This window comes from Sinohyriopsis cumingii, chromosome 19 (assembly GCF_028554795.1).
Source record: "Sinohyriopsis cumingii isolate HCF-2022 chromosome 19, ASM2855479v2, whole genome shotgun sequence".
Lineage (NCBI taxonomy): Eukaryota > Metazoa > Mollusca > Bivalvia > Unionida > Unionidae > Sinohyriopsis > Sinohyriopsis cumingii.
In genome coordinates this window covers 47840467-47853486 of record NC_142979.1, presented here as the reverse complement: position 1 = coordinate 47853486, position 13020 = coordinate 47840467, and the positions used below count along the sequence as shown (strand labels likewise).

Below are 13020 nucleotides of genomic sequence, written 5' to 3'. Positions count from 1 at the left end.
GAAGGGTAAATTTAGAGGAATGGGGGGGGGTAGCCAATCCATCAAAGTTTTCCAGTGAAAATAGTACATTTTACAGTGAAAAATAGAGAACGTTGTCCATTTTAGGTGAACAAAACCATCCACTTCTAAAATTGACCCTTACTAGACAAAAATCTGGATTTGACCATGCTATGGTGTGTTAAATAAAATAATCCATTAGACCCATATAGATCCAATAACATTCAAAGTTTACTATGATGCAAACAGTTACCATCTTCATCTCTGATGCTTTTTTTGATTAAATATGTTTGTAATCTGGGTGTTAATGGCTAATTTTGTAAGAACCATCTGATTAAATAATTTCAAACATACACAGAATACATCCCTTTGATACATATCATTTCATTTGCAAAGATTATTTAGAGACATTATCCACAAAACTAAATAGCATTAATTCTTTTGAGAATTAAATTGCTTCAGAGTCATTGGACAATGAGCAGCTGTGAAACAGAAGTTGCAAGTAAAAGAAGGTTTGCAATGTATGGTAAGAAAAAATCTACTACACTGATTCACAGCTTTACACAAGGGGGGGGGGGGTACTTGTATTCCATGAACATGTGAAGTAGTGGAATATAGTAGTACATATTGACTGACATCATTTCAATACCCTAACAGAGCTCGGGCACTGCCAGCACAGTGATCCACAGACCCAGTACCCAGTCTGCCGATAAAGACAAAACCCAGTCAGATGACTTCTCAGTCAGCCAGCTTACAAGTAAGTTGGATAAATGACAATAGTTTTTCTGTACTACTTTGCTGATTTCATTTCAAACTGAGATTTTAGATTTTCTTGCATTTGATAGTCTTGAAATTGGATATGATCATTTTTTTATTTTATTTTGCACAGAAATTTGTTTATTCCCCAAAATGGAATTTAAGTCTTTATACTTTGTATTATTGCCTTAGGATTATTAACTTTTTCATTTTTTTTAGTGATTTCAAGCCTATAAAAGGACACTCAAAGGATCACAATACTGCTTTTGTCTTTTATGGAAATGTGTCCTTTATAAAGAAATTAAAAATACCAACAATATTAAGAGAAGGAACATAACCAAATGCTTTCCCTTTATCATCAAATGCCCTTTTTTATGGAGATATCTGCTAATGCAGGTATTGCTGTATTTTGTATCAAAAATAATTCTGCAAAATTCTGGAATTCCATTATGTGCATGTTACTGTGGCTTTTCCATGTACTTTTGATGATAAACCAATTCCTCACTTTTATGCAACTTTTGTCAAATGTTTTGTGTAAGAAAGCTTTTCCTAATGCTGAGTCCATCCCATGGTTTTCAAAAAATGCACAACTTAGGTCCCAACAATGGTACTCTACATGTCATTATAGACTGTAACAAATATTTTCATAAATTCAGTTTTCTTGCTGCAAAGTGTACGATAAGATCATGTTCTGTGTAGTTAGGATATGGATGATTCTTATAGGTTCCATCAGATCTCAGAGTCCTCGGAGAGGTCCCCATTTTTCCCCCAATAACTCACAGAGGAATGGTATGGACACTGGGTATGGATCAGGAATCCTTAGCCTCAAAGACATGACACTATCTACGTCTGACAGTCCCCGTAGGAAAATGTTGGCTGATAGCTTTCAGAATGGAAGTTTCATTGGTCATAGTGATGGTGAGTAACTGATTCATTTACAAAACAACTTCTCATAGTGGTCACCTCCCTTAAACAACAACCTCTGAGATACATCAAATTTGTTATTTTCTTTTGTTATCTCTTATAAACAACCATGTCTGTTATACATCCAGTGTGTGCTTTTCCATTCTATTCACTGCATCTACATACCATATGTATTCTCCTATAATAATAATAATAATAATAATAATAATAATATAGACTTTATTTAAATAGAAAGCTCATTTGGTCAACTGATAAATCTGCCATGAGGCCTTCTACAATATCATTGTACCCCTCCCCAAATATATATATATATATATATATATATATATATATATATATATATATATATATATATATATATATATATATATATATATATATATATATATATATATATAATGACTAATTTTTACAATGTGAGGTGTCTTTAGACAACAAATGCTATTAAATACTGGAAAATGATCTACTGCCAGAATAAAATAAGTTTAGTCCAAATGCACTGACCACATCTGCTGTCACACATTGTGCTGGCAGATCTGGATCTATGCAGTATTTTAAGGAGATCAGGGTCTATTATGTTTTCAGTTGGATTTTACTTGTAAGCACAAATTAATGCTAGTTAACTTCTCTTCAACAAGCCATCTCCCTCACCCAGCCAAAATGAACCTGCCCCACCACTTTAGAAAGGTTGCAATTTAGTATTTAATTTTGAAGAAAGCATAGAGGCCACATTGCTGTGCCACTCTTTGCTGAGAGTAGAGATGTGAATAAAACTAGAATGTGGCATTTAAGCTAAAAGAATTGGCTGCAAATTTGTACTCACCTGAGTGCTTAATTTCCAGATTCATTACATGATGTGCCTTCCCATTAAGACTCCATTGATAAAGTTCAGTTCACTCTGCAAATTATCAAAATATAGAATTAAAAATATTCTTGATATCTACCTGCCTTTCGTTCATATACCCTGCATTTCATCCTTTATATGATATCAAAGAGAGGATTTTGCTGAAATTGTGTACCATGTTTAATTCATTTAGAAGATGGGGATTATTATAATTTTTTATCATTATTTTATTGCCACTTCTCTTGAAGAATAGTTGTATCAGCATGTAGTTTTTATAAAATATTTCTTGTTATATAACATTGCTTCCAAAACTAAAATGTGACTTCTTAAAGCTGTCACCACATCATGCATCAGTCAGAAAACTATGCTGTAGTTAGATGTGCAATAGCATCAGCATGAGTAACCCCATTCATCAATCAAAACACTGTATTGTGATGTAGGATAACAGTCACATGAGTATCTATGTACCAATCAAAACACTGTATTGTGATGTAGGATAACAGTCACATGAGTAGCTATACACCATTCAAAACACTGTATTGTGATGTAGGATAACAGTCACGTGAGTAGCTATGCACCAGTCAAAACACTATTGTGATGTAGGATAACAGTCACATGAGTATCTATGCACCAATCAAAACACTGTATTGTGATGTAGGATAACAGTCACATGAGTAGCTATACACCATTCAAAACACTGTATTATGATGTAGGATAACAGTCACGTGAGTAGCTATGCACCAATCAAAACACTATTGTGATGTAGGATAACAGTCACACAAGTAGCTATGCACCAATCAAAACACTGTATTGTGATGTAGGATAACATTCACATGAGTGACCATGCATCGGTGAAGACAGTATATTTTGATATGGGATAACAGTCACACAAGTAGTCATGCTCCAATCAAAATGCTGTATATGTAGGATAAAAGTCACATGAGTAGGCATGCACAAATCAAAAGGCTGTATTGTTATGTACTTATAGGATAACAGTCACATGAGTAGGCATGCACAAATCAAAAGACTATTGTTATGTACTTATAGGATAACAGTCACATGAGTAGGCATGCATGAATCAAAACACTATTGCGATGTACTTATAGGATAACAGTCACATGAGCAGGCATGCATGAATCAAAACACTGTATTGTGATGTACTAATAGGACAACAGTCACATGAGCAGGCATGAACCAATCAAAACACTGTCTTGTGATGTACTTGTAGGATAAAAGTCACATCAGCAGGCATATACCACTCAAAACACTGTCTTGTGATGTACTTGTAGGATAAAAGTCACATGAGCAGGCATATGCCACTCAAAACACTGTCTTGTGATGTCCTTTTAGGATAAAAGTCACATGAGCAGGCATATACCACTCAAAACACTGTCTTGTGATGTGCTTGTAGGATAAAAGTCACATGAGCAGGCATATACCACTGTCTTGTGATGTGCTTGTAGGATAAAAGTCACATGAGCAGGCATATACCACTCAAAACACTGTCTTGTGATGTACTTGTAGGATAAAAGTCACATGAGCAGGCATATACCACTCAAAACACTGTCTTGTGATGTACTTGTAGGATAAAAGTCACATGAGCAGGCATATACCACTCAAAACACTGTCTTGTGATGTACTTGTAGGATAGAAGTCACACCAGCAGGCATATACCACTCAAAACACTGTCTTGTGATGTACTTGTAGGATAGAAGTCACACCAGCAGGCATATACCACTCAAAACACTGTCTTGTGATGTACTTGTAGGATAGAAGTCACAGCAGCAGGCATATACCACTCAAAACACTGTCTTGTGATGTACTTGTAGGATAAAAGTCACATCAGCAGGCATATACCACTCAAAACACTGTCTTGTGATGTACTTGTAGGATAAAAGTCACATCAGCAGGCATGAACCACTCAAAACACTGTCTTGTGATGTACTTGTAGGATAGAAGTCACATCAGCAGGCATATACCACTCAAAACACTGTCTTGTGATGTACTTGTAGGATAAAAGTCACATCAGCAGGCATATACCACTCAAAACGCTGTCTTGTGATGTACTTGTAGGATAAAAGTCACACCAGCAGGCATATACCACTCAAAACGCTGTCTTGTGATGTACTTGTAGGATAAAAGTCACACCAGCAGGCATATACCACTCAAAACGCTGTCTTGTGATGTACTTGTAGGATAAAAGTCACACCAGCAGGCATATACCACTCAAAACGCTGTCTTGTGATGTACTTGTAGGATAAAAGTCACACCAGCAGGCATATACCACTCAAAACGCTGTCTTGTGATGTACTTGTAGGATAAAAGTCACACCAGCAGGCATATACCACTCAAAACGCTGTCTTGTGATGTACTTGTAGGATAAAAGTCACACCAGCAGGCATATACCACTCAAAACACTGTCTTGTGATGTACTTGTAGGATAAAAGTCACACCAGCAGGCATATACCACTCAAAACGCTGTCTTGTGATGTACTTGTAGGATAAAAGTCACACCAGCAGGCATATACCACTCAAAACGCTGTCTTGTGATGTACTTGTAGGATAAAAGTCACACCAGCAGGCATATACCACTCAAAACGCTGTCTTGTGATGTACTTGTAGGATAAAAGTCACACCAGCAGGCATATACCACTCAAAACGCTGTCTTGTGATGTACTTGTAGGATAAAAGTCACACCAGCAGGCATATACCACTCAAAACGCTGTCTTGTGATGTACTTGTAGGATAAAAGTCACACCAGCAGGCATATACCACTCAAAACGCTGTCTTGTGATGTACTTGTAGGATAAAAGTCACACCAGCAGGCATATACCACTCAAAACGCTGTCTTGTGATGTACTTGTAGGATAAAAGTCACACCAGCAGGCATATACCACTCAAAACGCTGTCTTGTGATGTACTTGTAGGATAAAAGTCACACCAGCAGGCATATACCACTCAAAACGCTGTCTTGTGATGTACTTGTAGGATAAAAGTCACACCAGCAGGCATATACCACTCAAAACGCTGTCTTGTGATGTACTTGTAGGATAAAAGTCACACCAGCAGGCATATACCACTCAAAACGCTGTCTTGTGATGTACTTGTAGGATAAAAGTCACACCAGCAGGCATATACCACTCAAAACGCTGTCTTGTGATGTACTTGTAGGATAAAAGTCACACCAGCAGGCATATACCACTCAAAACGCTGTCTTGTGATGTACTTGTAGGATAAAAGTCACACCAGCAGGCATATACCACTCAAAACGCTGTCTTGTGATGTACTTGTAGGATAAAAGTCACACCAGCAGGCATATACCACTCAAAACGCTGTCTTGTGATGTACTTGTAGGATAAAAGTCACACCAGCAGGCATATACCACTCAAAACGCTGTCTTGTGATGTACTTGTAGGATAAAAGTAACACCAGCAGGCATATACCACTCAAAACGCTGTCTTGTGATGTACTTGTAGGATAGAAGTCACACCAGCAGGCATATACCACTCAAAACGCTGTCTTGTGATGTACTTGTAGGATAGAAGTCACACCAGCAGGCATATACCACTCAAAACGCTGTCTTGTGATGTACTTGTAGGATAGAAGTCACACCAGCAGGCATATACCACTCAAAACGCTGTCTTGTGATGTACTTGTAGGATAAAAGTCACACCAGCAGGCATATACCACTCAAAACGCTGTCTTGTGATGTACTTGTAGGATAAAAGTCACACCAGCAGGCATATACCACTCAAAACGCTGTCTTGTGATGTACTTGTAGGATAAAAGTCACATCAGCAGGCATATACCACTCAAAACGCTGTCTTGTGATGTACTTGTAGGATAAAAGTCACATCAGCAGGCATATACCACTCAAAACGCTGTCTTGTGATGTACTTGTAGGATAAAAGTCACATCAGCAGGCATATACCACTCAAAACGCTGTCTTGTGATGTACTTGTAGGATAAAAGTCACATCAGCAGGCATATACCACTCAAAACGCTGTCTTGTGATGTACTTGTAGGATAAAAGTCACACCAGCAGGCATATACCACTCAAAACACTGTATTGTGATGTACTTGTAGGATAAAAGTCACACCAGCAGGCATATACCACTCAAAACACTGTCTTGTGATGTACTTGTAGGATAAAAGTCACATCAGCAGGCATATACCACTCAAAACACTGTCTTGTGATGTACTTGTAGGATAAAAGTCACATGAGCAGGCATATACCACTCAAAACACTGTCTTGTGATGTACTTGTAGGATAAAAGTCACATCAGCAGGCATGAACCAATCAAAACACTGTCTTGTGATGTACTTGTAGGATAAAAGTCACATCAGCAGGCATATACCACTCAAAACACTGTCTTGTGATGTACTTGTAGGATAGAAGTCACATCAGCAGGCATATACCACTCAAAACGCTGTCTTGTGATGTACTTGTAGGATAGAAGTCACATCAGCAGGCATATACCACTCAAAACGCTGTCTTGTGATGTACTTGTAGGATAAAAGTCACATCAGCAGGCATATACCACTCAAAACACTGTCTTGTGATGTACTTGTAGGATAAAAGTCACATCAGCAGGCATATACCACTCAAAACGCTGTCTTGTGATGTACTTGTAGGATAAAAGTCACACCAGCAGGCATATACCACTCAAAACGCTGTCTTGTGATGTACTTGTAGGATAAAAGTCACACCAGCAGGCATATACCACTCAAAACGCTGTCTTGTGATGTACTTGTAGGATAAAAGTCACACCAGCAGGCATATACCACTCAAAACGCTGTCTTGTGATGTACTTGTAGGATAAAAGTCACACCAGCAGGCATATACCACTCAAAACGCTGTCTTGTGATGTACTTGTAGGATAAAAGTCACACCAGCAGGCATATACCACTCAAAACGCTGTCTTGTGATGTACTTGTAGGATAAAAGTCACACCAGCAGGCATATACCACTCAAAACGCTGTCTTGTGATGTACTTGTAGGATAAAAGTCACACCAGCAGGCATATACCACTCAAAACGCTGTCTTGTGATGTACTTGTAGGATAAAAGTCACACCAGCAGGCATATACCACTCAAAACGCTGTCTTGTGATGTACTTGTAGGATAAAAGTCACACCAGCAGGCATATACCACTCAAAACGCTGTCTTGTGATGTACTTGTAGGATAAAAGTCACACCAGCAGGCATATACCACTCAAAACGCTGTCTTGTGATGTACTTGTAGGATAAAAGTCACACCAGCAGGCATATACCACTCAAAACGCTGTCTTGTGATGTACTTGTAGGATAAAAGTCACACCAGCAGGCATATACCACTCAAAACGCTGTCTTGTGATGTACTTGTAGGATAAAAGTCACACCAGCAGGCATATACCACTCAAAACGCTGTCTTGTGATGTACTTGTAGGATAAAAGTCACACCAGCAGGCATATACCACTCAAAACGCTGTCTTGTGATGTACTTGTAGGATAAAAGTCACACCAGCAGGCATATACCACTCAAAACGCTGTCTTGTGATGTACTTGTAGGATAAAAGTCACACCAGCAGGCATATACCACTCAAAACGCTGTCTTGTGATGTACTTGTAGGATAAAAGTCACACCAGCAGGCATATACCACTCAAAACGCTGTCTTGTGATGTACTTGTAGGATAAAAGTCACACCAGCAGGCATATACCACTCAAAACGCTGTCTTGTGATGTACTTGTAGGATAAAAGTCACACCAGCAGGCATATACCACTCAAAACGCTGTCTTGTGATGTACTTGTAGGATAAAAGTCACACCAGCAGGCATATACCACTCAAAACGCTGTCTTGTGATGTACTTGTAGGATAAAAGTCACACCAGCAGGCATATACCACTCAAAACGCTGTCTTGTGATGTACTTGTAGGATAAAAGTCACACCAGCAGGCATATACCACTCAAAACGCTGTCTTGTGATGTACTTGTAGGATAAAAGTCACACCAGCAGGCATATACCACTCAAAACGCTGTCTTGTGATGTACTTGTAGGATAAAAGTCACACCAGCAGGCATATACCACTCAAAACGCTGTCTTGTGATGTACTTGTAGGATAAAAGTCACACCAGCAGGCATATACCACTCAAAACGCTGTCTTGTGATGTACTTGTAGGATAAAAGTCACACCAGCAGGCATATACCACTCAAAACGCTGTCTTGTGATGTACTTGTAGGATAAAAGTCACACCAGCAGGCATATACCACTCAAAACGCTGTCTTGTGATGTACTTGTAGGATAAAAGTCACACCAGCAGGCATATACCACTCAAAACGCTGTCTTGTGATGTACTTGTAGGATAAAAGTCACACCAGCAGGCATATACCACTCAAAACGCTGTCTTGTGATGTACTTGTAGGATAAAAGTCACACCAGCAGGCATATACCACTCAAAACGCTGTCTTGTGATGTACTTGTAGGATAAAAGTCACACCAGCAGGCATATACCACTCAAAACACTGTCTTGTGATGTACTTGTAGGATAAAAGTCACATCAGCAGGCATGAACCACTCAAAACACTGTATTGTGATGTACTTGTAGGATAAAAGTCACATCAGCAGGCATGAACCAATCAAAACACTGTCTTGTGATGTACTTGTAGGATAAAAGTCACATCAGCAGGCATATACCACTCAAAACACTGTCTTGTGATGTACTTGTAGGATAAAAGTCACATCAGCAGGCATATACCACTCAAAACACTGTATTGTGATGTACTTGTAGGATAAAAGTCACATCAGCAGGCATGAACCAATCAAAACACTGTCTTGTGATGTACTTGTAGGATAAAAGTCACATCAGCAGGCATATACCACTCAAAACACTGTCTTGTGATGTACTTGTAGGATAAAAGTCACATCAGCAGGCATATACCACTCAAAACACTGTCTTGTGATGTACTTGTAGGATAAAAGTCACATGAGCAGGCATGAACCAATCAAAACACTGTATTGTGATGTACTTGTAGGATAAAAGTCACATGAGCAGGCATATACCACTCAAAACACTGTATTGTGATGTACTTGTAGGATAAAAGTCACATCAGCAGGCATATACCACTCAAAACACTGTATTGTGATGCAAAATAATAGTTACACAAGTTGTATCACTTAAAATACTATATTTTGTGATACAGGATAACAGTTACTTGAGTGCCACTAATCAAAATACTAATATTGTGATGCAGGATAACAGTCACTCATTGTAGTAAGAAAGAAACAAAAGTTCTGAATGAATTTCAGTATTGGAAAGCAAAGGTACAGAAAAGGGATTTTGATACAAACACTTTCATTTCAGTACTGGTTTTTAAATGGAAGCATTCTTATTGTGTGGCTGTACAATGGTCCACAAACCAGTACTGTGTACTTTAGTTGTGCCAGAGATCTTTTAGATAATAACCCCTTATTACTGGATTAGAGTCATTCTCTTTATGTATAAGTAAAACCACTGTATACATCACTTATTCCTATGTGTAGTACTGAAATTCTGTGTATCATGTACTTCATTGTAAGGTTGTCTCACCATAAGATGATATACTCTATGGCTTACGTGGAAAGCATTATAATGAGGGAGTAATGTGTCATGTACTTCATTATAAGGTGGTCTTATTATAAGGTGGTCTCATAATAAGGTGGTACACTCAAAGGCCTCAATGGACATTATTATAGTGAAGAAGTACTGTATATAGCCAAATGTTGACCCAGACTTACTATGATGTACAGCAGAATCTGTGTGTGTGTGTGTGTGTGTGTGTGTGTGTGTGTGTGTGTGTGTGTGTGTGTGTGTGTGTGTGTGTGTGTGTGTGTGTGTGTGTGTGTGTGTGTGTGTGTGTGTGTGTGTGCACATGTTTTGGATTTTTAACGTAGCTTTAACAATTTTCAGTCATATCGCTACAGTATCTGCAGTGTGTTCATTTTTTCTTGCCTGCAAAAGCAGATGGTTTAAAATAGATAATATAAAATACTGAAAAAATAAATGTTTCCGCCTTCTTGTGAAATTATTTGTAGGAACTCATGAAGTACAATATCTATTGCATTGTATCATTTATCTCATTTTCACTTTTAAAGATTCAAACATTTTATAATTTTTGTACCTAGTCCCTTCAGTTGTGTAGCGGGGGCCCCAAGTGGCCGAGTGGTCTAAAGTGCTCTCCGTTACAGATCACTGTCATCACACCTCTGTCTGCGTAGGTTCGAGTCTCGGATTCAGCCAGTGTGGGTATGTGAGAAAGCTTGCCAGTAGCTTCTCGTGGGTCGGTGGTTCTTACCAGGGTTCTTCCTCCACCATTAATACTGGCCGCCATGCATAGCCTATCATGTGCTGAAAAATGGCGTTAAACCCTACAACAACAACAACAACAGTTGTGTAGCAGTGAAATTTATTTCTTTATATTGATGTCAATAAGTTCACTAGCTGCAAACATATATTTAAACTTAAAAAGAAAATATCTCTAATATGGCAAATATAAGCTTGTCAGAAATTTACTACTTTTAAAAGATGTGTAGTTTAGAACTTGAGAACTATAAAAGTTGAAATATGTTAAAAATAAAAATAAGTTTCCAAACATGTTAACCTTGAGAGTGCCTGACAATTTAATGCATGTTCTCCTAATTGGAATTGCCACAGTATTGATTGGGGATGTAGTATTACCCTTGTCTTTCCACCCATCTGTCACATCTAGGTTAATTAAGGTTGGCATTTAGGTCACTTCTTAGGCACTGTGTTCATGTTTCTGCTTTTGATAATTTGCTTTTACATGCTTCACAAACTGCTGATCTAAAGAGAATAGCCATTAAATTTGCTGCATTACATAACACTTTCCGAAGTGCAAACAGTACAGAACCAGATTTTCCATCATATGATCTGCCAGCATGGTAAGGTATATACTGTTTGCCGTATATACTTACATGTAAGTTGGATCCTGATGTGTCTGCAGATCTATGCAGTTTGTATAAAGATGTAGACCCTGATCTGCTGGTGCATTTATAAAGGTAGATCAGAGTCTTTGTTGTTTTTTAGATGAATATACAGTGTATATGGATTTGTCGTTAGTGGAATGAACTGCATAAATGCTGATCTACCACTGTATTATGCTACAGCATAAGGTCTGGGTCTATGCTGTTTGCATTTGGGTATATGTAATATACAGGTAAGTGCTACAGATGGCCTGTGACTTTTAAACATATTTCTTTACCCCACTATGATACAATGACAGTACAAGGACAATATAGATATTGTAATAACTCCTTATTATACAGCTTTTAGCCTACTGGGTATATTATAATTCACCTCTGGTATTTTTGTGTCTCAAATGTTTTGTGTGCTTGATTTTGACTAATCTGTTCAAGTCTGAAGTTTGCATGGACTGAGTTGAAAACATAGTTTACTGCATTCAGGTTTTGTTGGTTATAATGGCATTTTAACATGTTATTGGCATAATCCTGACAAGATGCAAGCTAAATGCCATTCCCAAGGACATATTGAGGTATCCAAGGATACTGTATAAAAATGGATCTCTGAAAGGGAAAAAAAAATCAGACTTCATGTGAAACATTGATGCAACTGTTTAACAAGAGATGAAATGGAATAATAACTTTTTTCAGACAAAGATAAATAATGCAATTTAAATCGAAAATCATACTTTGTGCTTCTAGCCCATGGAAAATATGAAGCTATTACTGGATTGAACATCAAATGGTATTATTGCAACTAAATTTCAATTTAGTTTTAAGAAAAGGTTCCAGAAGAATTAGAATTTGTTTAAAAAATGCAGAGAAACAACTCAAGATCTGGCACTACTGTTAAGGAATTATACAAGTCTCATATTGTCCATATTTTCATTGTAACAGATGACAAGCATTCCAGACTGGTGCAAAATGGAGTCACTGTTGAGGCCAGTCAGGTGGATGAAAAATTCAGGGAGATTATGAGAAAACGGAAAGGTAAGAATATTTTGAAAGTTATGCTTGGTTTGCTTCCTTTTTTAATATCAGCTGTCATTTTAATTTTGTATTTAAACTCCATAAACACTTTAAAAAAATTAGATTCACTGCTATTTTGATGTTGCATACATGAATAGATAAAATGAGAGACTTGATTTCAAACAACAGCAGGTTGAAAAATGCACAATATCAAATGAACATTATTTTTCTTTTACAAGAAAAGGCTTTAAAGAAAGAGGTACATTTTAAAGGAAAACATTTGTATGTTGAAAACTAAAGTAAGGTAAAATTGAATCAGTAGTACAGTAGATTTGAGAATGAACTATATATACTTTTATATAAGTCAGAGCTGACTGCAAAACTACACAGACCCAGATCTGTCATCACATGATGCATTGGCGGATCTGAGTCTATGCTGTTCGTTAGGAGAAATCAGTAGAACAAACAACTTAGACCTTGATCAGGTGTCACATTATCTGATGGCAGATCAAGGCTTCTATTGTTTGCAGTT

The 13020-nt window shown here is 37.6% G+C and overlaps 1 protein-coding gene across 3 annotated transcripts in view; it reads left to right on the top strand.

The window, feature by feature from the left end:
- Positions 1 to 13020, top strand: part of LOC149775653 (uncharacterized) — a 283048-nt gene that overhangs the window by 70840 nt on the left and 199188 nt on the right. For all 3 annotated transcript variants that reach the window (XM_089943843.1, XM_089943842.1, XM_089943844.1), the window contains 3 exons: positions 655 to 754; positions 1477 to 1671; positions 12417 to 12509. In XM_089943843.1, coding sequence (XP_089799969.1) covers positions 655 to 754; positions 1477 to 1671; positions 12417 to 12509 — 388 coding nt within the window. The remainder of the gene's footprint in view (positions 1 to 654; positions 755 to 1476; positions 1672 to 12416; positions 12510 to 13020) is intronic.